Here is a 25,331-nt window from a genome sequence, read left to right as displayed (position 1 = left end):
GATGAACGTAAGCACAACGTACAACGTGAAGGGGTGTAGCCACGCGACTGTCCGTTCACACCGCTGCTGGTGGAAGGGCTTCCACACTTCCACGCTAGCCAGACCCCTTGGAAGTGGTTCAGATACCCACACTTTACCCCACCAGACGCGACCTGCCGATCGGTTAACTGTGCTGCACCAAATTTTTAGTGCTGCGTGGCAGAGGCCGAAGGATTTAAGCAACCTCTGTATGTTGAACTTCTACCGCACTGTACGTAGACAACTGTGCTAATCGGGAGGTGTGGGGGAAAGGACAAAAAACTAAACACAAAAATCAGTTCTAAAGAAATTCGTTTTCAATCTAGATTATTTAAAAATACATATCTGCAGTGGCTTCCTAATATCGGAAGAGCGTTCCAGATGGCCGCAGTAGCGCATCTAATAATCGCGCGATGGGGTGACTGTCTTTGTTCAATGGCCAGCAGAAAAGGTGCTGCTGCGAGGATGGTTGGCTTGATGGTTTATACTTCATTGTTTCAACCGTCACGCAAGGAGATCAAACATGCAGTATGTGGATCACAAGGGCAACTGAAGGTACTTCATACTGAACAGTGAGCCAGAGCCTGGAATTGACAGCAAAAGCCAGCAGGGTTGCCTTCACATCCACCCGCCATCGTGAAGTAGAATCCGAAAAGTTAATTTAGACCAGTACCAGAATGCCCGATTCACAATGGAGTGTTTATTTAATTGAAACAGCGATGATAGAGGTTACACAAGAGTTAAAAGTCCCGTTAAAAACACATTCGGCAGAGCGCCAATCAACAACGTCCATCGCTAGCTTACGATTAAATTGGTTGTCATTTTATTCCCTCATAGGTAGGGGGGGGTAAGGATGACAACCATGGCTCATGGCCACTACTCTTACTCACCCCTTTGCTTACTCCTCACCTTTGAAGCCCCATATGAAGATGCCAGTCTGCAGCTGCGCAGGGAGTTTCTGAAAGAAGTTGGGCCAGTTGTCCAGGTCAATGAGGAGAACGTGTGACATGGTGCTCAGGTAGTCGGCGTCCGGGAGCTCCGGCCTGCTTGAGTCGGGGCCTGGTTGTTCAAAAATCCGCCACCCCACCCACGCAGATATTTAAAGCACAAAGCACACTCCACACGCGCGCGCAACACACACCACGCATGTACATCATCGTGTCTTGCTTGAGCGATCAAGTCACATTTGCAAGAAGCCTGAAGGTGGCGAGATGTTAACAACCTCGCCTAGTATAGAGGTCCTGGGTTCCATCCCAAATATAACGCCTATATATTTGGAGTTTGCATGTATTCCCCGTGGTTGCGTGGATTTTTCTCTGGGTTCTCTCGTTTTTCCCTCCACGTTTAGAATTGACATAACTTGTTTAGAGTAATTGGCTGCTTTATATTTCCACACGATAAGCCATCTCATAGAGCTATCATTTGTGGCCAGGTCACTTCTAAGAGCTACATAGCTTAGTGGGCCTTACCTGGTAAAATAAAAGTTTAGTTTTTAGTTTAGTAAAAAAACGACTTGCCAGACTAATAGGGTGTAGCCCTCGTTCCCACATCTGAAAGGTCTGGCGCGTGTGTTAGTGTACAGACCAAAATAAGAGAGTACTTGTGGTGTGTTTTTTTTATAGTACTGCAGTCGTTTCGACGGTACATGGCTCCCCTCACTCCCCCTACTGTACATCACCCACCGCCGCCCTCCCCTCTCGCTCCCTCCCCATCACCCACTTCCGCTAATGTATTTCCGCAAATAATCTTCACACACAATGCAACTACATAAAAGTGCAAAAACATGCTCGAGCGCGTTCCGTCATCCATTACATTATGTAAACTATTCCAAACGTAGTGTGTTAAATATTCTGAATAAACATACATATTAGATGTTTTTTTTTAAGTTATATAAGCTGACCTGGTCTAGCTAAGTGCAAAATCTGGCTCACTTGGGGTTTTACTATACTTTAACATGTAATTTGCATTATAATAATTCCTAAATAATAGACTCTTCGGCAAACATGCACTCCTGGCGGAAGGCCTCCCCACATGGTGTGGATCACGGCGGTTCTTTGACCGCGAGCTGGTTGGTGAAGTGAATGAAGGGTTGCGACGGGACAGGATTACATTTCAATTGCCACTGGTCTCTCAGCAATAGCTAAGAACAGAGCTCACCAGGATTCATTGTGTAACAAGCTAATAACCACCGCGCCACCTCCCAAATCATCAGAATGTATACACTGTCTTTGGTTACTCTCAGTTCAGAGTAACGGAGAAGCTCAACGACTTATTGTTGGTAGCTTAGCTGATTGGAGAATATATAGAGTTCATTGATAACATTGAGGTAATTTATATTTTAGTTTTTTATTGGTTCACTATATAGTATTCATTATATATTGTAGTGTATACCCAGTTACTGTGAATAGCTCATATGTGTAGGCCTTGACTTCAACATAGCCATTTCTGTGACCAGTCACAAGCTAATCACTCAGTTATTTCAATGCTAAATTCGCCTAGTTATTTCAATGCTAAATTCTCCTGTTTGATTTGTACTAGGTGCCTCTGTGAATGTATATGCTCTGACTTTAACATAGCTATTTCTGTGACCAGTTACAAGCTAATCACTCAGCTATTTCAATGCTAAATTCTATGCTAATTCCTTTGTCAAGGGGTGCCTCTGCGGATGTGTATGCTTTAACTTTAACATAGCCATTTCTTGATTCAAAGCTTTCGTGACGGCAGTAATTCATATTCTTAGCTCTTTCGGTAAAGTCACGTTGAAGGGAAACAACAAAAGAATAATATATATAAATATGTATTTTATTATTATATATTTTATAATTTTGTTGTTTTCCTTCAACGTGACTTTACTGAAAGACCTAAGAATATAGGCATTTCTGTGACCAGTCACAAGCTAATCACTCAGCCATTTCAATGCTAAATTCTATGCTAATTCCTTTGTCAAGGCGCTTTGTTTCTTCTCACACAGCTTAAAGGTCGCGATCTGAGCGTGGCTTTTTCACTCCAGCGCTGTCCTCCAGACAGTCTCGTCCCTTCACCTGATGAAGGCCGCTTGTGTTGTGGCCGAAACGTCGTGAGATTATTATTGTATTATTTATTTTATCAATTTATTATTTTATTCTCATTCTACGTGACTTTACCGAAAGAACCAAAGAAGATGAATCTCAAAGAACAAAAGCAATTAAAGCAAAATGCCAGCACTCACTGCTTTTCGGAGATGGAGACGCTGTGAACTCAAATGGCATGGGCTTGGGCTCCAAGTCCAACTGAACTTTCATGTTGGCCGCTAAGAAGGGGTAACCACCTCCACCACTACTCCCAACCCCATTGTTACTGCTGCTCCCACTGCCGCTGGCCCCATGCTTGCGGCTCCCACTCCCACCGCCGCTGGCCCTGTTCCCGCAGCGCTGGCACGTGCTTTTGCCTGGCGACAGCTGCGTTCGACACTCTGGACACAAAACCAGGTAGTGCGGGCCCTTTTTGGATAGATTAGAATGCATGTGACTTTTCAGGTGGTCATAAACAGCCTCCAGTAGATAGCTTGCCTTCTTGCAAAAGCAGCACTTGTAAATTGGCCCGCTATTGTTAGCAATCTTGTGCTTCTTCCTGGGCGGTTTCAGAGTCTTCTGCTGCTCATCGCTGTCCTTGGGCCTCGCGACCACGATGTTATCCTTCGCCGGGAAAGCCCCGCTCGTGCCGGCCGCCTCCGAGCCCTGCGCACCACCAGTGGCTGCAGCGAGCGCCGGCTTTGTCGCGGGACATTCTGGCGCCGCTGCCGCTTCCGTCGCCGGAGTCTCGTCGTCGTCACCGCCGCGGCGCTCGAAGTAGAAGGAGTGGCCTGGGTGGTAGTTCAGCAGGTGGTCCGCAATGCCATCGCGTCCACCGGGCACCTTGATGTGGCACGTGCAGCACCAGCGCTCGTAGTCAGATAAGTGCGCACCGCCGTGCGTGCGGCTCATGTGCAGCCTCACAATGCTTTCGGATAGGAAGACCGTATGGCACACAAGGCAGCGGAAGTGCACGCTGTTGATTGCCACGAGGTGCTCGAAGGCCTCCTCCTCCGTGGCCAGGACGGTGCCGCACTCGCACACCCAATTCGGGTCCTCCGTCGCCCTGCCACCCCCTGCAGCCATGCTGCTGCTGCTGCCACCGATGATGTTTCCGACACCGCTGCCATTGTCGTTGTTGTTGTTGCTGCAAGCGGGATGTGGAAATGCACCTGTCGATCGCGCAATATACACACACGCGCATACACCAAGCGAGGGAGACAGAATTCGAGAGCTGCAAATGACAAGTACGTAACGCAGCATTTAAAAGATAATATTTAGAGAAAACTGTTCTAAAAAAAATACTCAGTCAAGATCAGTAAAAATGTATGTGTTTAACCCATGAAGACTACAAATGAGCTTCGGGACTATTTCGGGATGGTTCTGCTCAGAAAAGCTAGCCAATACTTTTGAGTAGTTTTTTTGTAATTGGGAGACCAGAACAGGTGCACAGTAAATCGAAGGACGGCGTCACACTCCATTATCTGGACAAACTTTATTCACTGCCACCCACTGGCACGGTCACTGCAGGGGTGAATATCTCATACGGTAACTCCTCGCTTCACGCGTTTTCGCTATAACACGGTTCTTTTACTTGGGAAGACTTTCTGAACAACGCGGCTGTTATAACTCGGTTTCTGAGCGGTGAACAACAAACTACTTTTTGGAGCTGCAGAGCCGAGTGGTACGATACAGTACGCGGAACGATAGAGTACGCTATGTACCCTCATCTCAGTTCTTTGTCCCGCCATGGCATGACTGCAGGCTGATTTTAGTGCAAATGTTGCTTTCACTTAACACACCTTTCAGGAACACATCTACTGTGTTAAACGAGGAAATACTGTACACAGCTATCTCTATGTGGTACAACAACCCCACAAATTAGTGTCCTGAGAACAATTGTGAAAGGGCATGTTATAAATTATGATTAATTATTACAAATTGGTATCTGCTTCAATGTCGTCTGTTGAGAGGAGACCTGCATAGCTGCTAATTTAAACACCATTACAAATCGTCGTCATGACCTCACCAGGTCAGAATGATGGATACGAAATGAAATGACCAACCGTACCGGCTAAATTGCTGGACTAAAGGGAATGTCACCACAACCCTTATCACAACTCTACGACCATCACCCAGTACTGGTTACAAAACCTGAAAGCACTGCCTAGCCCTCGTATGCTTGGCGGGTGGTGAGATGTTAACTACCTCGCCTGGTATGCAGGCAGGTCGTGGGTTCTATCCTGACCCTGATACCTGTATATTCGGAATCTCCATGCTCTCCCTGTGCTCATGTGGATTTTTCTCCAGGTCCTCCGGTTTTTCCCTCCACATTTAGAATCAACAACACGCGTTTAGAGTATTCGGCTGCTATATATTTCCACACAATAAGCCACTTCGTTAAGCTATCATTTGTGATAGTCAGGTCACTTCTGAAAAAAAGACCTACACAGCTCAGTGGGTCATACCAGGTAAAATAAAAAAATTAGTTCATAGTTTTTTTTGTTTAGTTTAGCCCCGGCTGGCCGACCTCTCAAAGCGCATTACTTGCCGGTGTCGGTGGAGGACGTGCTGGGCTGTGGACTGTGTGAACCAGCCGTCTTTCCGTCATGGTTTTCGCCGATGCTGCTGCTGGTTTTGCCGTCGTTGACAGCGGCGCTGTTTGCGCCCGAGCGGAAGTAGCAGAATGCGATGAGGGCGACCTGCATGTTGTTGACGCGCCACACCAGGTGGCCCGTGGTCGCCTCGTGCTTTGCGCAGTCGTCCTCCGTGAGCAGCGCACGGCCAGCACACTGCAGGCAGCGCCCGGCCGCCCAAAACACCTTGGCCACGTCGCTCACCGGTTGCTTGGCAAGTGCCAGTGGCCACCCGCCCTGGCACTGCAACCTGCCACAAGTCCCCCCCCACCACCACAGCGGGCAAACAAAGACTTTAAAGACAAAGATCCCACCCCCCATAGCCTCCACATAAGGAAGAGCTATTCAAATGGAGGTAAAAAGCGCGCGATGCAGTCACCGTCTTTGTTTGATCGCTAGCCAAAAGCATTGTTGCGCTACACGGCGGTGTTAACGGTTCCGGTGGCGACGACGTGTTCTTGGTGCAAGCCTGCCGGGTGCAGCCAAGGCTACCGCAATGCGCCGTTATCGATGGAGAGAAAGTGACCCCCGAGCCCCGTGCTCGGTCACCTGAAATGTTCCGTGACTTGACTGTTGCTGCGCAGTCCCTGTCCGCAGGAGGCGCACGTCACGGTGAATTCCACCTCCCGGCACAGGGAGACCAGCATGTTCTTCGCGTAGTCCGGGAACAGGATGGGGCACGGCTGCTTTTGCTTCTCTGCCAATCACAGACAAAGGGTTCAGCAGGTGGAGGGGGTTAGAGGTATCGATGAGTGTGGCTTAACCACAGCGGGCAGGTATGTACGTTGAACTTCCTTTGCACCGTACGAAGCCAACCGTGCTTACCAATGGGGTAGGTGCTCCGGAAGTGGCGCTGCTGCTGCATGTGCTGCAGGCACTGGTCGTGCAGCGTGAAGAGCAGGAAACAGTTGGGGCAGGCGAAGTAGCGGGAGGACAGCGGGGACGCACCGGGCTTGTGGGGGCGCCAAATGCTCAAGCTTGAGTCATCTTTCAGCTGAGGAGACAAAGAAGCTCCAGTCATCGTTTTCGTCCATGGGGTGGTGGCACATCAGGTAGTGGCACATATTTAGCGACACCAATATTTAACTGTGGATAATAAAAGTGGATTATGTGACAATGCCTTATTGAATAAGGTAATTGCATCGTTCATTTTAATTGCAATTTATAGATGTTAGTACATCTCAAGTTTTCGCCATCTCACATGCAACTATGGACTTTCCACAACACCAATGGCCTATAAACGCACCCTCCCTGGCAGCCACTACATTATTTTGGTACTTAATAATTCGTAATTGGGGATAATTCAGCACGGCTGTGCTTTCGGCATATATACGGTATTAGTAATAAGCTATGAGTCGAATTTCCGAACTGAATGGTTCAATTTTGGCATACACAAGGAACGACGTCGCACGCCACGACCAAAACACCGACTTAGTCTGGTGGCGACGCGCATGGCGAGCGTCAGTGCAGACCTGTCGCTTTGGACTTTACCTTGTTTATGCCCTCTGTGTAAGCCAACTCTCTCAGAAATGTCTACACCTACGTCAATAAGTAAATCCCTTAGTCTGCGAGACAAATCCAAAGTTTTGGATAAAATTGATGCAGGTGTGTCAATGCGTATGTGTGAAGAGTTTGGGGCAGAAGACACTGGAGAGTACCAGTGTGCATAATACATAATTCGAAATATTGGATAATTCGGCAAGGCAAGAGCCCCATAAGTATGGAATTAACAAGGGTTTACTATTTTTATATATACTGCAGGAATCCATTGAGCTGAAACGCGATTTATCACAGACGTCCAGTAGTGACTGATCAGAATGTTTGAACAACAATTAATACGAGAACAAGATAGGAGTGCAAAGTATAGGAAAGGTAAACAAATCATACTCTTTGGTTATTTCGGTAAAGTCACGTAGGTAGAAAATAATAATAGATCACAACGTTTCGATCGCCACACAAGCAATCGTCTTCAGGTGGACAACCACAGCAAGAAAAAAATGAAGAGGCAGTGTGTGATGTCCTCTTCTCCCCCCCCCACCCCAATGCGTGCACTTACTACTATAGGGTCAGTCGATACTACTGTAGTGAGTTCAACTGAGTAGCAGACGTACTCTTTGGAGGCAACACATTTAATGACACCAAAACAAAGGGGTAACTGCCCCATCACCAGATAACCTATGGTGGTGGACCACCAAGCTAACTACACTAAATACACTGGGAGTAGCTACAACGGGCAGGACCGCAGCCTGGGTCCAGGTCCACGTGTTGGTGTCTCTTCTCGGACGTCGAACGTAGACCTTCGAATTGACAACAGCAACGCTGGACCCCGGTCCCTCTGGGGACCAAGCTTATATCCTTCACTGGTCGTGGCTGCCCCGCCCTTGGCCACGACCACCTTCTCGAATAGTAGTTACTACTATATTCAGTGGATACTACAATAGAGTCAATAGATACTATACATTCGGTAGATACTACTATAGTCATTAGATACTACTGTATAGTCAGTATTTACTACTATAGAGTTGGTTGATACCACTATAGAGTCAGCGGATACCACTATAGAGTCAGTGGATACTACTACAGTCAGTAGATACCACGACGGTCAGTAAATACTGCTACAGTCAGTAGATACTACTATACAGTCATTAAATACTATGGTCAATAAATATTCTTTGGGTCTTTCGGTAAAGTCATGTAGATAGGTTCAAAGAAAATAACAAAAAACTACAACGTTTCGATCGCAACACAAGCGGTCGTCATCAGCAAAAGGGGGTCAGAAATACATCGAGCTCATCACCTAGCCGGTGCACTGGAACACGTACACCAAGCTCTCAAGATGAATGGATATTCAGACGACACAATCCGTAAAGCTATCACCCCAACCATTGTGAAAGAACCATCTGAGGACCTAATCAAAACCATCACCTTGCAATACATAGCAGGGGTCACCAAAAAGATTTCCAAAATCATGAGCAAAGACAAGATCCAGGTTCGATTTAACACAGTACATAAAATTCGTAATCTGATCCCATCTGTGAAGGATGTGATCCCTGACATGCAATACCCCAGTGCCTACAAACTAAGTTGTGTCTGCAGCAGTAGTTTCATTGGGGAAACTAAGCGACATGTCTCTGACCGTGTTCGTGAACATAAGGCAGATCTGAAACACGGTAGGACCAATACCTCGGCCGTGGCTGATCACTGTTTTAATGCAGTGGGCTCATGCAAAATTGATTTCTCTAAGACGAAGGTACTTTGCAAACCCACTGGCTATCAACAAAGATTTGTTCATGAAGCCATCCATATATACATATACAGATACTACCGTAGGGTCGGTAGATACTACTATAGTCAGTAGATAATACTAGTCAGCAGATACCACTATAGTCGGTATACTGCTGCAGAGTTGGTAGATACAACTATAGAGTCAGTAGATACTGCTATAGTCAGCAGATACTACTATGGAGTTAGCAGTTACTATAGTCAGTAGATACAAAATATTGAGTCAATAGATACTACTATAGATTCAGCAGGTACTACCATAGTCATTACATACTACTGCAGAGTCAGTAGTTACTGCTATAGAATCGGCAGATACTACTATAGAGTTGGTAGATACTACAATAGTGGGTAGATACTACTACAGTCAGTAGATTCAACTACAGTCAGTATGTTCAACTACAGTCAGTATATACTGCTGCAGAGTCGGTAGTAATGACTATAGTCAGTAGATACTACTATAGAGTAAACAGATACTACTATAGAGTCAGTAGGTACTACTATGGTTAGTAGTTACTACTACAGTCAGTAGATACTACTATACAGTCAGTAGCTACTACTGGGCTCAGTAGATACTACTGTACAGTCAGTAGATACTACTATAGAGTAAATAGATACTACTATAGAGTCACTAGATACTATTCACTCTATTGTATTTAGGGTGTTTAAGCATATATGCCTAAACGGGGGTAAAAATATTTTTTGAGGGGGGGTGGGTTCAACAATTTTCAGAAACATTTTAGATCAACTATTTACCCATCACTTTCTATAACTTTTTGGACTTCTGCAAGCCTCTCATAATTTTGTTGACGGACAAATTGACAAATGGCACGCCGGGCTTTCACAATAGCTTAGTATTTGTGCATGTATATGTTATGTTTTTAAGAGAAGTTTTGAAATATATTTTTCCCCCGGACAATGCCGGTGACTTCCCGCTAGTAGTATATATAAGGCAACACCTCCTATAAAAGCACTCCTTTGCACGCTCATAACATGGGGATTGCCATTCCAGAATCAGAATCTTGATTTAGACTGGAAGAATCTGATGAGCTATGAAGCTCTTTTTTTTACAGATGTCCACAAGGGGCGGGTCAGAGAGTTACAACAAACAGTACAAAAACTGAGAGGAGTGCACAGTATAGAAAAGTTAAGAAAGTCACGAAATAAATAAAAAGTATATAAGTACAAATTGCATAAGTACATCAATTCCTGCCGATTTTTCAACATCAAATTCAATCTTGGGCAAGGCAGCAAAACAAAAAGTCCCAGACCACACCAGGACAACACACAGTCGCCCAATAAAATTGCACATTACACAACTGAACTTTCGCTAGAGTAGATACAAAAATTGGCTGGCTGCAGGGTGACGGAAGGTTGAAAAATACATGGCTCTGAAAGGGTGAAAGGCAATGGCCTGGCTGAAAAGCCGATTGGCAGCAATTGCAGCGGCAACGATCTGGCTTCACCAAAGACGTGCCCAATGCTCGTGCCAGTGCGCGAAAGCGACGCTCTCACCTTCTCCAGCAGGTGTGCCTCGTAGTCGACCATGGAGCAGAACACCCGTTGGCACGGGCCACACACGTACTTCACAATCGGTACTCCCTTCAGCATCACGCAGGGATCGCAGGGTGAGTGGTCGAACCTGCAGAGAAACCCGGCCGATTCATGTCAGCCGAGTCCAAGGCCAATGGTCAGTACCCTTACAAAGCTGACAATCACAAGGGGCCGCGGAATACTACCAGCCAGGTTGCCTTTGCATGTTTCAATTAAACTACAAAATTCCTCAGCCGACTGCTATGAAATATAGTGTTACTTGTAAAAAACATTTGGCAAGGTTGATAAAAAAGTTATAATATTATTGTTGTTAATAAAGGTAATGCTTCTAGATTTGAAGCTTTCGTGACTGCAAGGATCCATACTCTTTGGTTCTATTCAGTAAAGTCACGTAGGTAAAAATAAAATAACAAAAAATCACGACGTTTCGGCCACAACACAAGTGGCCTTCATCAGGTGAAGGGACTGGACTGTCCAGAGGACAGCGTTGTCCTCTGGACAGTCCAGTCCCTTCACCTGATGAAGGCCACTTGTGTTGTGGCCGAAACGTCGTGATTTTTTGTTATTTTATTTTTACCTACGTGACTTTACCGAATAGAACCAAAGAGTAAAGGTAATGCTGCTTTCTAGCACAATCAGCAGTGCACATGCAAGGATGTGGATATACATTCACGTGCTGCATGTGCATTAAGTTTGCATGCACCCAATTCTATGTACAGTCGATCCTACTAACAAAATACAGGCTCCCATGGTAGACTGCCTTTCCAGCTTCCCATTCAAGTGAAGAGTGGGATAGCATCCCATTCAAGTGTAGATTTTCACTTTGGAATCGCGAATAGAACTGCGATTCCTACAGGTATGTGTGCATACTTCGTTTGGTGTTTGGCTCATGATAAAGGTTTTTTGGGTTAGATCGCATAAGTATGTGTCATTAACCCGCCACCACCCGACACAGCCAATTAGTAAGGTTTGTCACGTAAACAAAACGTGCCAATTAGTTACTTTAGCCCACCGGTGTGTTGGAGAATAAATCCACAACATTTACAATTTGAGTACGACGTTTCACTGGAAATTACATTCGTCATCATCGGGCGAATTTGCCAGAATTGTGTTTGGCTGCTATACATTTCCACATGATAAGCCACATCATCGAGGTATTATTTGTGGCCAGGTTGCTTCTAAAAAAGAGCTTTAGAGCCCAGTGGGTCTTACCAGGTAAAACAAAAAGTTTAGGTTAGACATCACCCATGATAGAATAACAGAATGTTGGGATATTAATATAATTCCCGCAAAAATAACTTACGTTAATTCATACAATGAGTAAAGTAAAGGAACGGGCATGGCTCCTCATTTACTCCCTGCGCAGACTCACCTCTTCAGGTGGCCCAGCAGCAGAGCGCGGTTATCGAAGGTGCGCAGGCAGTTTTTGATGGGGCAATGTAGGGCCTGGGCGGACGAGGAAGGAGTTGGGCAGCCTGACGCCTGCTGGCGCCTGTTTACGTGCAGGTTGCCTTGCCGCAGGGCTGGGTAAGGTCACACACACAAAGGGGGATTTAACCAGCTACAGTCTACATTAGAGATTTCCAGTACACTCACTCAAATTAAGAACCAGGCTAGTCTACATAAGCGTTTTTATTTATTATTATTTTTATTCACCTTATTTTTATTATTATTTTTCTATCTCCGTGACTTTACCGAAAGAACCAAAGAATATAAAGTGAAGTGAGTTTAAAGTCTTAGCAAATACCAGTGAATGCACATATACCATATACCTACTATATTACCCAGGAATGTCTGTCCTTAGCGCTCGTGACGTCACTCCACATCGACCAGCTCCCCTCATTAATATTCATGAGCAGGTAACGTCCTCCAAATGGACACCCCCTCCCCCCTCACTAATAATCATGAGCGGGTGACGTCACTCCACATCGAACAGCCCCCCTCATTATAAATCCTGAGCAGGTGACGTCCTCCAAATGGACACCCCCCCCATTCATAATAATTAGCGGCTGACGTCACTCCACATGGGGGGGCGAGGCGCCTCCTCCCCCCTCCTCAGCGTCAACTTACAACCCTCACTACAAAGGCAGAACCCTCACGTCACGTGATCTCCGTAACGCTATTGAGACATCAAAGTAAAAAGGATGTCGTGATGAACAAGGGATTATAACCTTAAAATGAAATAGGTCTGTGTCACCGCGCCCTTACAAATTGCACACGCATTGATGCAGTGGATATATCACGTCGCGGTCTGCTTTCCGCTTGCAAGATGCAGATTTACTGCAATTCACCCGTTCTTGGATGGGCAAAAGGCTAGTTATGTTAGATTTTCAGTAAATGTATCAAATTTACAGCGACAATTGGGTTTATTTTTGCCAATGCGATGGATACCTCTTTAGAAGGACATATAAAAGGTACACCACCCAGTGTGGATAAGAGAAAATTTAAGGGACCTCATAGGTTGTCCTGGGATATAACCTTTCAGAAGTTGTTCTCTGATACGAGTGGCGGCTTCCTGCGAGTATTTGGAATGGAAAAATCCTTCACTTCAAGCAAAATGATATCATAAAGCCATTGCAAAATAACTAGGAGTAAGACAAAATGCTATCGCCTATTCAGGCCCTCCAGCTAATTAAATGGCCCATGTGACCACTGACCGGGCTTCTTGGCGTAGTACTCGACGCATTTCTTTGCCGCCTGCATGTCGGGGTTCTGTGCGGACAGCCCCAGCATGTAGGTGCCGTGCGCCTGCAGCGAGTCCCTCTGCATCTGCAAGCGCAGCACAGCACGTGCCTCAATCAACGTAGCACCATCGCCGTCCGTACCCCCCCCCCCCGCAATCTTTGTGCAAGCTCCCACGGCAGCCACGGGAACTCGCGCGCACAGCTCCCTCCTTTTGACCACTTTGAGACTCGTGTGTGCAACAGCACGGACCTCAGCTCTCCAGGCTGAACAGTGACACGCAGTGAATGTTGACGCAGAACAGCAGATGTTGGAATACAGCAAACCCTTAATATTCGTGGGGGGGGGGGGGGGGGGGGGGGGGGATACGTTCTCCATGAACGGCACGAACATTAAATCCGCGAAAATTAACAATTAAAGCTTAGGAGGAAAACAGGGTTGGCATAAAAATATTATGTTTCCACATATGACCTGTATGTATTAATGAAAACAGAGAATTATTGGGTTATTTAACTTGCCGTTCATAATGATTAACGTTAACATTTTTTAAAGTACACATATCAGTGAATAAATAAGTATTACACACTATGTATAGTAGACTCTTGGTTATCCACGCTAATGATGGCGAGGACAGCCACTGATAACTCCAAATCGCGGATAATCCAAAATTTCCCATTTTCCGCAGATCTCTATGCCAAAGACCACCAATATACATACATTGAGGGAAAAAAGTATTTGATCCCCTGCTGATTTTGTACGTTTGCCCACTGACAAAGAAATGATCAGTCTATAATTTTAATGGTAGGTTTATTTGAACAGTAAGAGACAGAATAACAACAAGAAAATCCAGAAAAACGCATGTCAAAAATTTTATAATTGCTTTGCATTTTAATGAGGGAAATAAGTATTTGACCCCCTCTCAATCAGAAAGATTTCTGGCTCCCAGGTGTCTTTTATACAGGTAACGAGCTGAGATTAGGAGCACACTCTTAAAGGGAGTGCTACTAATCTCAGCTTGTTACCTGTATAAAAGACACCTTGTCCACAGAAGCAATCAATTAATCAGATTCCAAACTCTCCACCATGGCCAAGACCAAAGAGCTCTCCAAGGATGTCAAGGACAAGATTGTAGACCTACACAAGGCTGGAATGGGCTACAAGACCATTGCCAAGCAGCTTGGTGAGAAGGTGACAATAGTTGGTGCGATTATTCGCAAATGGAAGAAACACAAAAGAACTGTCAATCTCCCTCGACCTGGGGCTCCATGCAAGATCTCACCTCATGGAGTTGCAATGATCATGAGAACGGTGAGGAATCAGCCCAGAACTACACAAGAGGATCTTGTCAATGATCTCAAGGCAGCTGGGACCATAGTCACCAAGAAAACAATTGGTAACACACTACGCCGTGAAGGACTGAAATCCTGCAGCGCCCGCAAGGTCCCCCTGCTCAAGAAAGCACATATACATGCCCGTCTGAAGTTTGCCAATAAACATCTGAATGATTCAGAGGACAACTGGGTGAAAGTGTTGTGGTCAGATGAGACCAAAATGGAGCTCTTTGGCATCAACTCAACTCGCCGTGTTTGAAGGAGGAGGAATGCTGCCTATGACCCCAAGAACACCATCCCCACTGTCAAACATGGAGGTGGAAACATTATGCTTTGGGGGTGTTGTTCTGCTAAGGGGACAGGGCAACTTCACCGCATCAATGGGACGATGGACGGGGCCATGTACCGTCAAATCTTGGGTGAGAACCTTCTTACCTCAGCCAGAGCATTGAAAATGGGTCGTGGATGGGTATTCCAGCATGATGACCCAAAACACACAGCAAAGCCAACAAAGGAGTGGCTCAAGAAGAAACACATTAAGGTCTTGGAGTGGCCTAGCCAGTCTCCAGACCTTAATCCCATAGAAAATCTGTGGAGGGAGCTGAAGGTTCGAGTTGCCAAACGTCAGCCTCGAAACCTTAATGACTTGGAGAAGATCTGCAAAGAGGAGTGGGACAAAATCCCTCCTGAGATGTGTGCAAACCTGGAGGCCAACTACAAGAAACGTCTGACCTCTGTGATTGCCAACAAGGGTTTTGCCACCAAGTACTAGTCATGTTTTGCAGAGGGGTCAAATACTTATTTCCCTCATTAAAATGCAAATCAATTTATAACATTTTTGACATGCGTTTTTCTGGATTTTTTTGTTGTTATTCTGTCTCTCACTGTTCAAATAAACCTACCATTAAAAGTATATACTGATCATTTCTTTGTCAGTGGGCAAACGTACAAAATCAGCAGGGGATCAAATGCTTTTTTTCCCTCACTGTATCAATTATGCTTAAGTTGTTTTATCAAACTCCGCCCAATCAAACTTCACCCACTGTTTTAAAGATATGCAACTACTGTACTGTTGAAGCAACCACGTGAATTTCAGATTAACCGGAGCACATATTTGTTCGATTGAGGCACGTGACTTGTAATTAACACTTCCAAGAATAACAATGTATAACTGTTTTTAGATGATTAATTTAGGCTTAAGGGAAAAATCTATGAGTTATTAAATTATGCCAAAATCTCAGGTGTGCGGTTAATCCGCAAATCGAATTAACAGCTCGCGGATAATCGAGTCTACCGTAATTCCAAACAATTGTAAAGGAAAGCACTCACGTGTAATACGTGTGGCAAGCAAAGGTAGACCGAGACGGAGCGCTGCGTGGGCAGCGCTCACGCTCTTACCATCCACGCCGCTCCCACGCCTCCGACTAGCACGGTTGGCTACGTACGGTGCCAAAGAAGTTTACCAAACGTACACACAAGCCATGCTCCTCCCTGTCGGGGAGTGGGGAGCTACAGCCACGAATTATTAAAACCCCGCAAAGTTTTAAGTAATGCTCCAATAAATGAATCGCGAAACCGCGATTATAAAACCCGTGAACATTAAGGGTTTACTGTATACAGTTGTCATATCTGAGATTAAGCATGGAATTCCTATCTCGCTGTAATTTATATAGTTCACATTAGAGCAATAAGGTTGATTGATGATCCAGCACTCACTAATTCACTCCAGTAACTCACTCACCAGCAGTCAGTCACCTCCTTATCGCTCTTCTATCGCTAATATATTTGCTGTTCGTTCCTCTAAACCTCACTCATAAATTCCTTTACCCATATTGCAGACTCAGTCAAACAAAATTACTATTACATCCCCTCCACGCTGCGTTCAACTGCGGCTCCCAACATTTCTCTTTCCGCTTCTTCCCTCGCACTGCTCGACTTTGGGAATTCCCTCCCATCGTCTCTTTTCCCAAGCTCTGACAACCTTGCTCAATTAACAAAACGTGTTAACTCGTATCTAATATAACTCTGATAGTGCTGTATTGTTGCTGGCCCAGTTGGCATTTTAGGCCTTTGGGCATGTGCTCAAGCAACCGTGTAAAAAATAACGATTCTCAAACACTAGCATTGCCTCTTCCTTTCTCGTAATAGCCAGCGGGCATCGCCTTTTTCCAGAATCATCCCCCCCCACCTTGTCCATAGAATGATTTACGCTGAACGTCTTTCGCACCGTACGTAGCCAACCGTGCTAATCGGAGGTGCAGGGGAAGGACAACAAACTAGGGGAGGTGACGTGGGCACTTACGCGCAACAGCTCGTTGTGCGCACGCCGACTCTCCTTGTCCTCCTCCACGTTGCGGGCGAGGCGCTCCAGTGTGCTCTGCACGCGCGCTTTGACACGGTCCACGTGATCCTCGGCGGGCGCCTGCCCCTGTGAACAACAGCGCAAAAGAGAAGTCTCGAGACCTCCTCAAGGTCGTCGGCTTCACGCGGACGGGATGGCTCCCATGCCGCCACTGAAAGTTGTCAGATCGAGGAAAGTAAGCAGAAGTGAGCCTGGGTATTACTCTGAATGTGCGGCCAGCATGGGCTTGATACGGTATGGGGATGCAAGGTGGTCAATGAGATGGCGGTGCCCAGCGTTACCCCTTGTGTGTGTGGCTTTGTTTGGGTACTCTGGTTTCCTACCACATGCAAAGCACTGCTTATATAGCACTTGATCGAACATCCCAATGCAAAACCCTTATGAAAGATTCTTGAGATTCAGAAAGGCTTTTCCCTCGATAACTATTACGACGGACATGTCACTTGACAATGATGATTGCAACACGCACTCCTTTACCGTTCGCCACATGCTAAGCGTTAAGAACAGAAAACGAGCTATTGTACACAATCCATAACAGCGAGACATGCAATCCTTTCACATTAACTGGTTCGCACAAAGTCAGGAAAGTGGCCGAATATAATGTCTACGAGTGTGGACAGCGTGAAAACCGGCGTTGACTGCAAAGCATCGTGTATCTTGCCTCATCGTTGGGATTGTTCAAGTTGCTCTCTTCGTCCGAAAGCTCAATGAAGGCAACCACTGGCCTTTGAGGCCCCTCCTGCAGAGGCACAGCCGCTTGCCATGAGTTTTTGTACAGCAATACTTTTTCCATTGAATGGAGTGTCAGATTATATGGAGTGCTCTTACCAATAACATCTGGTAATCCAGCAGCATGTGTTAACAAGCCTGACAAGACCAACAAGGTAAAAACCGGTTCAGAGTTTCATTGCTTGCTTAAACAAACATTTTGGTCAGGAAAGCCATTAGGCCGATGGATATACAAATATGTATTTATGGAGCCACTGAACAGAGTTCGGCTTGTATATGCAGTTTCCTGTGAGCCATTAAGATGCACTCAAGCATTGATGGCTGATCACTGCAGTTTCTCTATGATGGTACACAGAGCAAGTGCATCGCTTTTATGATTAAAATAAAATCTTACACTCATAATATGGTAATAATTTGTGCTGATCAAGTGAAACTACAAAAAAAGACAAACAATGCAAAGAAGGTAAAAACAAGACAAAAAATGCATTAAATCACTGAGTTGGGGCATGGTTACAATCCCTAGTACCGAATGCAGGTAAGCAGAATGTCATATAAGCGATCAGAAAGTTGAACCTACGGATGTTCAGGTAAGGTTCCGGTTAACCCAAACCGACTGAACCAGTTATGCGGTTCAATCGGCTTAGAATAGTTATAGAGGGTTCGGTTCCAAGTTAACCGTTTGCAAAAAAAACTTTTAAATCGGTTCAAATGTGCACGTTTGCTCAAAATTGATAAAACAAAGACCCCCCGTGTAGCTTGCATTGCAGGCTACAATATATGCTACACAGGTCTTCATTTTGCAAAATTTGGTATAATTTTAGCTGATATGCTTTGTTGTGTTCTGAGTCACATGTCTCTCTGCAAAGAGGCAGATGCCAAGAGGCAAACGGAGATGCAGAGACAAATGGAGCAAAAACAATTGTAGATGCAAAGACAGCTTGATGCAGAGGCAGAGATGTAGAGACAGAGGCAGAGACAAACTGAGACGAAAAGAAACAGAGGTAGAAAGAGGCAAATGGTGGTATTGGTCAACATGGAAAATAAAATGAAGCGTTCATTTTTAATATTTTCTCTATATATCGGTAAAACTTTCACGGATTAGTTGTACCCTTTTCGACATTGTCATGAAAGTAGGAATGAAAAGTTATTTCATAAATGTTCTGCAATGTGTTTTTTTTGTTTTCCTGCTTATTTTGCATGAATGCAACTGCTAAAGTACAGGATTGATCAAATATGCTTTAATTACTACTTTAATGACAATGTTTTAGAACCCAGCGACCCGAGTTAAATTCACACTCACTACCAATATTAGCGACGAATATCTGAACTGTTCCTAGGCCTCCTCCCCATGGTCGACTCAGTCTTAAATGAGTACCTGGTGCAGTGTGTGAACATCAGCATTGCAAAGAACAAAGGCGGTGGTCAGACGTGGTGCTGGCCACCCATTCTCTCGTGTGCCTTGTTGACCTTAAAAGGTGCTCGCTAACAGCACTTGCTCCAAGAGTGCTGTTTAAGTCTTATACGGGGGATCTTTATGTTAGCTGAAACTATGCATATTGTCACCATTGGATTCTGAGTGAGTGTGACCGTCTAACTGCCTGGTCTTGTGTTGACCGTTGAGTAGTGTAATTCTGAGTACAAGATGTCTCACCGAGTGACTCAAGTACCACAGCTAATGTGCCCTTCAGCGTCATTGGTTAAAACTGCAAAGTTGGTTTTGGAACCGTATCCATTTTAACTTTTACACCCTAGCTACAAAAAGCAATATTTTATGGGATTATCAATGCTAAGCAACACATTTTATATTGGTTTGGTTTTCTGTTCGACTCTCTGGAAGAGAAGCACTTTGCTGACAGGCTGGAGTGCATGGAAGAGTGCGGTACCTACAGACACAAAGACCACCTCATCAGAGTCTTCTGCGTTATTGCCATTGACGGGCTGCTCAATGTCCGAGCTCTTCTGTTGCTCCATGTCTGTGTTGCGTGGAGCATAGTGCAAGTTAAAGGTTAATTTGTTGAACCAGGTGAAAACTCAAAGAGACCAGTGAAGTCGCATTTGCAAGAGCGACTTGGGTTACCAACATGACAAAAAGCAATAGATTTAAGTATTACAATGAAGCAAATAGAAATCGGTGCAAACACAACCTCGTAAGAGGAGAAATCGAAAATATTGCAGAAAATAAAAGCGACAACGAATATACATTTCGAAAGGTGGCTTGGCCAAATTACCTTTAAATACATTTCTATTACAATGGCGTTAGAGAAATATGAAACAGATTTATAGTGATTGTTGCACGATGTAAACAGACACGACGAACACGTGCCACGTTATACAGTTACAATTGACGTTATCACAGAGCACAGGGAATGAGATGGAGAGTCTAGGGACCCATCCATAACTCATCAACCAAATGGCAAGTCTAAATGTACATTTCACATTCGTTTCTTAAATCGCAAGGGCATTGTGGAGGCAAAGGTCGTTGGATCACACAAAACACGTGAAACTCTCAAACATGCCAAGTACACGAGGCTGCCCAGAGATGGCAGTATCGTACGACAAATTAGTGAAGTAAACCATCATGGGACCTCCTTTGCCAGTACCAAAATATTAGAATAGGTTTTCCCCTTTTTTCTGGCAACAAAACAGGTGTTAAGAAGTTAAAACACCAAACTTAAACATTTTACAAGGAATCATGTGTGCATTAACCACAATACTTGTGGTCAGAATGCAAACAAAAACCATACTCTGCTAGTATATGCCTGGCCTTTGAAACTGATTGGTCCACACCAGAGACAGCTTTCTTTCGAGCCTAGTCTCAAAAGGCGTACAGCCTCAAAGACATGCAACGTATACACTTGATAAAGAGGGGTAACAAGGGCGTGTGTGCACCGTACACACACTCATTGGTGCTCGCTAGCAGTTCGCAAATGTTCGAGGCGTGAAGGAGCTAACTGTTAAAATGGAATCTTTTCTCCGCGTCCGTATGTGATGTGTGCGCCTCAAAGTGCACCTAGCCTGGCACAAGCGCCGTGGTGACGTCACCTCCGCTGAGTTGCGAATGTCAGCTGTTGTTGAGGGTTGTTTGTGGTGTATTTGTGAGTTGTCTGTGGTGTATTTGTGAGTTGTCTGTGGTGTATTTGTGAGATGTTTGTGGTGTATTTGTGAGATGTTTGTGGTGTATTTGTGAGTTGTTTGTGGTGTATTTGTGAGATGTTTGTGGTGTATTTGTGAGATGTTTGTGGTGTATTTGTGAGATGTTTGTGGTGTATTTGTGAGATGTTTGTGGTGTATTTGTGAGATGTTTGTGGTGTATTTGTGAGATGTTTGTGGTGTATTTGTGAGTTGTTTGTGGTGTATTTGTGAGATGTTTGTGGTGTATTTGTGAGATGTTTGTGGTGTATTTGTGAGATGTTTGTGGTGTATTTGTGAGATGTTTGTGGTGTATTTGTGAGATGTTTGTGGTGTATTTATGAGATGTTTGTGGTGTATTTGTGAGTTGTTTGTGGTGTATTTGTGAAATGTTTGTGGTGTATTTGTGAGATGTTTGTGGTGTATTTGTGAGATGTTTGTGGTGTATTTGTGAGTTGTTTGTGGTGTATTTGTGAGATGTTTGTGGTGTATTTGTGAGTTGTTTGTGGTGTATTTTTTAGTTGTTTGTGGTGTATTTGTGAGATGTTTGTGGTGTATTTGTGAGTTGTTTGTGGTGTATTTGTGAGATGTTTGTGGTGTATTTGTGAGATGTTTGTGGTGTATTTGTGAGTTGTTTGTGGTGTATTTGTGAGTTGTTTGTGGTGTATTTGTGAGATGTTTGTGGTGTATTTGTGAGATGTTTGTGATGTATTTGTGAGATGTTTGTGGTGTATTTGTGAGATGTTTGTGGTGTATTTGTGAGATGTTTGTGGTGTATTTGTGAGTTGAGGTGGCCAAAGCCGGGTTAAGCGCGTCTTGGAGCGGCGAGGTGTATCCTTGCTTGTTACGGAGAATCTTAACATGGGCCACGAATATTGCCCGACGCGATTTCACAGAACTGCGTTAAGCAGTTCGGTTACTCGGGCCCCCAGGGCGACTGTTAATAAGCGAGACCTGCGTGCGCTTGTTGTTGGTCGCACTAAAACCAGCGGTGGTCGTTATCGGCAGCAAGCAACATCATTTAGCGTTCGACAATAACGCTGCGACGATGACTCGCACGCGAGAGCCATTGCTACAGGACTTCCACAAACTCAAATGTCTTCCTTTAAATCACCCCGAGTTGGTGCGATTTAACGCCTACAAAATGTTACTCCTCTTGGACACATTTTTTTATGATTAAAGTCATCATCCTCGGGAGCGACTCCGCCTCCATGTGACGAGCCCCACGGCGTGGCGCTAGTGAGTGACTACTACACACCGCTGTACAACATCGTGTGGTGGTGGTGGTTCTGAAGTGCATTGATTCAGCCGGGGCCCGCCTGATGAGGGAATTGAAGACGGAACGCAGTTATCTCGGGGAAGAGTCACTTCGAAACACATTCATCTCAGAACACAGTCACCTGCCTCACGCGAGCACCCATATAGCCAGCAACCATCACAAACACTCTACGACACTTTGGACAAAAAAACACAAAACAAAAAAATTGCCCCTCTCGAGAAGGAAAACACGACGGGCGACGTTCCGGGAAATTGCCCTTCTTCATAGCAGATATCGACAGCCTACCACAGCTGTAACAACGACTGCGTCGCAAAAACATCTCGCAAAACGATCAATGCCAAGGCACTCAACAAGACCGATTGATTAACACTGCAAAGTGCACACACGTTGTTGGATGTTGTGGCGATGCTGCTGCGTGGGCAGCTGTTCACAACGAACTCACGTCACGAACATGCATTCGTGACTTTTTAAAAATGTTACAGCGCGCGCAAACCGAACTGAAAAAGGCCAATTCAGGAGCCGTTTAAGGCGTTAAGGGGACAGGCAAAGTTGCAGTGGCAATGGCTCCCAGCCCCATCTATTCGTAGTGAGCACCACAAAGCGCCTTGGCGTAACGGGGAAGCCAAGCAGAGTGTGGTGCAGCACATCGCGCAAACAAAAAAAAAGCTCGCACGTGTTGACGATTGTTTTTAAAGCGAAGGCCGCTCGCGCAAGCCCCAGCCTGGGCGGGGAGCGGCGCCTCACGATTATCGCAATTGTAGTTTTACCGCTCGTAATAACTACGACTACTAACAACGACAGGAAGGTGGCGAGGAGAGCATTGCCAACGGGGTCAATGACCGGACACCGCTGAGGTGCCGTGGTTGTTGTTGTTGATGGTTTATATGTTGGGGTTTTACCTTGCAGCCACGAACCGCCCGCGGGCGCCGAGACGTTGCACTGGCGGCTGCGTTGAGGCCTCCTGCCACCCCCTTCCCCTGTACGGTGCCCGCGCGGGTTTTTTTTTTTAAACGCGCGAATTCGCGTTTTTTATTGCGGTGACGTCTCGCGACCCGTAGGCCTTGCCCTGTGCAGGTGGCGTGGTGGTGTACGGTGGGGTGGTGTACGGTGGGGTGGTGTGATGTGTTCTGTAGTGTGTTTACTGTGGCGTGGTGGTGTGCTGAGTGGTGGTGTACGGTGGTGTGATGTGTTCTGTAGTGTGTTTACTGTGGCGTGGTGGTGTGCTGAGTGGTGGTGTGCTGAGTGGTGGTGTACGGTGGGATTGTGTAATGTGTTCTGTAGTGTGTTTACTGTGGCGTGGTGGTGTGCTGAGTGGTGGTGTACGGTGGGGTGGTGTGATGTGTTCTGTAGTGTGTTTACTGTGGCGTGGTGGTGTGCTGAGTGGTGGTGTACGGTGGGGTGGTGTGATGTGTTCTGTAGTGTGTTTACTGTGGCGTGGTGGTGTGGTGGTGTACGGTGGGGTGGTGTGATGTGTTCTGTAGTGTGTTTACTGTGGCGTGGTGGTGTGCTGAGTGGTGGTGTACGGTGGGGTGGGGTGATGTGTTCTGTAGTGTGTTTACTGTGGCGTGGTGGTGTGCTGAGTGGTGGTGTACGGTGGGGTGGTGTGATGTGTTCTGTAGTGTGTTTACTGTGGCGTGGTGGTGTGCTGAGTGGTGGTGTACGGTGGGGTGGTGTGATGTGTTCTGTAGTGTTTACTGTGGCGTGGTGGTGTGCTGAGTGGTGGTGTACGGTGGGGTGGGGTGATGTGTTCTGTAGTGTGTTTACTGTGGCGTGGTGGTGTACTGTAGCGTGTCGTACCGTAGCCCTACCTAACCCACTTGTGCGGTACAATGTAAATTACTATAGCATTTATTTGCGACTGGAAGAATGCGATGAACTATTAAGTTATTTTTTTTACACAGATCTCCAGTAAGGGGACATGCCAAAACGTTACAACAAGCAATACAAAAAACACGCATAGGAGTGCAAAGTATAGGAAAGGTAAACTAATCACTAGCAAAAATATATACAAATAAAACTGAACTTTTTTTTTATCAGCTAACAATCGTTGTGCGTACAGATGCAGTGCCGGAGACACTTGTCCCGTTCTTTTGTTTTCGATAAAACGAATTATTATTTTTTTACCGTTATGTGTTGTGTTATTATTTTGCAAGTGAAATGACCGAGGCAACAGACCGCTTACCGGGGTACACAAGCGCACGTGTGCGAACGGAGATTCAGGAAGTAAATCAAAGCCTCTGAATCGGTGCACGGAGGGCCTCAAAAGTGGATTGGTCAGGAGATGAGATATTCAGAGTTGATTGGTGGGGGGTGGGGGAGAGATTCAAACATAAAAGGCGGGAAACGAGGGCTGACTGCGGTGGGGTTGACAACCCGTTGGATGAGCAGCAGGACGAGCACTGGCTGAAGGGAGTGGGGTGAGAGAAGGTTCCAGAGGGCGCTCGGGGAATATCCATCATGTAGGGAGCGGTGGTGCAGTGGTTAGCGCCCTGCGCTGTGAACCTGACGCCCCGAGTTCGATTTCCGCTCACGGCCAACAAGTGACGATTATTTGAACCAGTCCTGAGACTCCCCTAGGTCGACTCGGCCTCAAATAAGTACCTGGTGCGATGTGGAAGCATCGCCACTGGGGAGACAAAGGCGTCCGGGCGTGGTGCTGGCCACCCACCCCCTCGCGTGCAGTTGTGGGGGCTGATGCCCCCCTCCCCACTCCCCATTCCTCGCGAGCGGGTGGGGTGCGACGTCTGCCCCCTCCACCCCCGACCGGGTGACCGGCGCCCCCCCCCCCCCGCACCAGCGCCCTCTCTGACTGACACAGCTAGCGGCTGGCAGACACCGCCTAGGGGTTCATTACACGCGCGCCCTCCCCCACACTCGCGCGTCCTAACCGCGCGGATTACATAATATTGTTTGACTCGCCGCTGGCGGCTGTTTAGAGTTAATTAATTATTTCCACTAAGCCGTTGTGTCAACAAACTGACGGCGCTCGGAATCAATTAATTAATCTCTGCGCGCTACGCTCGCGGCGCGGCCAAGCGTCCCTCTATTTAATTCTTTATTTGTATGTGCGCGTGCGTTGTGCATATACCGATTAAAGTCACCCACACACCATCGTGCGCCGATCGCTGTCCCACCGCTCTTCACACACACATGCACCACGCGTCAAACATCAGTCTGTTCTAAAGTTTTATCCCTGGAGCGAATAGTGAACCCCTGTTTATGGCCCGCTCCAGCCAGCACCCTTCGGATAGCGCCTAACCTCCTATCACCTGGCCGTCGCAG

At 46.0% G+C, this 25,331-nt stretch overlaps 1 protein-coding gene across 3 annotated transcripts in view; it reads right to left on the bottom strand.

Moving 5' to 3' along the window:
* ZNF451 (zinc finger protein 451) overlaps positions 1-24,766 on the bottom strand; it is a 35,048-nt gene extending 10,282 nt beyond the window's left edge. The window contains exons 1-12 of one of the 3 annotated variants that reach the window (XM_076066638.1): positions 24,651-24,766; positions 19,529-19,614; positions 17,574-17,651; positions 16,853-16,978; positions 13,195-13,306; positions 11,910-12,060; positions 10,499-10,625; positions 6,530-6,698; positions 6,254-6,401; positions 5,620-5,954; positions 3,227-4,240; positions 928-1,077 (exon numbers count right to left, since the gene is read on the bottom strand). In XM_076066638.1, coding sequence (XP_075922753.1) covers positions 928-1,077; positions 3,227-4,240; positions 5,620-5,954; positions 6,254-6,401; positions 6,530-6,698; positions 10,499-10,625; positions 11,910-12,060; positions 13,195-13,306; positions 16,853-16,978; positions 17,574-17,651; positions 19,529-19,612 — 2,494 coding nt within the window. In that variant the 5' untranslated portion in view covers positions 19,613-19,614; positions 24,651-24,766. Of the gene's footprint in view, positions 1-927; positions 1,078-3,226; positions 4,241-5,619; positions 5,955-6,253; positions 6,402-6,529; positions 6,699-10,498; positions 10,626-11,909; positions 12,061-13,194; positions 13,307-16,852; positions 16,979-17,573; positions 17,652-19,528; positions 19,615-22,948; positions 24,043-24,231; positions 24,416-24,650 lie in introns of those variants that run through there. The other 2 variants (XM_076066637.1, XM_032952691.2) reach the window with 2 other exon arrangements.
* Positions 24,767-25,331: the final 565 nt, after the last annotated feature.

This window comes from Petromyzon marinus, chromosome 12 (genome assembly GCF_048934315.1).
Source record: "Petromyzon marinus isolate PM22_M1 ecotype Great Lakes invasive population chromosome 12, UKy_Petmar_22M1.pri1.0, whole genome shotgun sequence".
Lineage (NCBI taxonomy): Eukaryota > Metazoa > Chordata > Hyperoartia > Petromyzontiformes > Petromyzontidae > Petromyzon > Petromyzon marinus.
The sequence above is the reverse complement of the archived record's forward strand: the minus strand, read 5'-3'. Positions and strand labels throughout refer to the sequence as shown.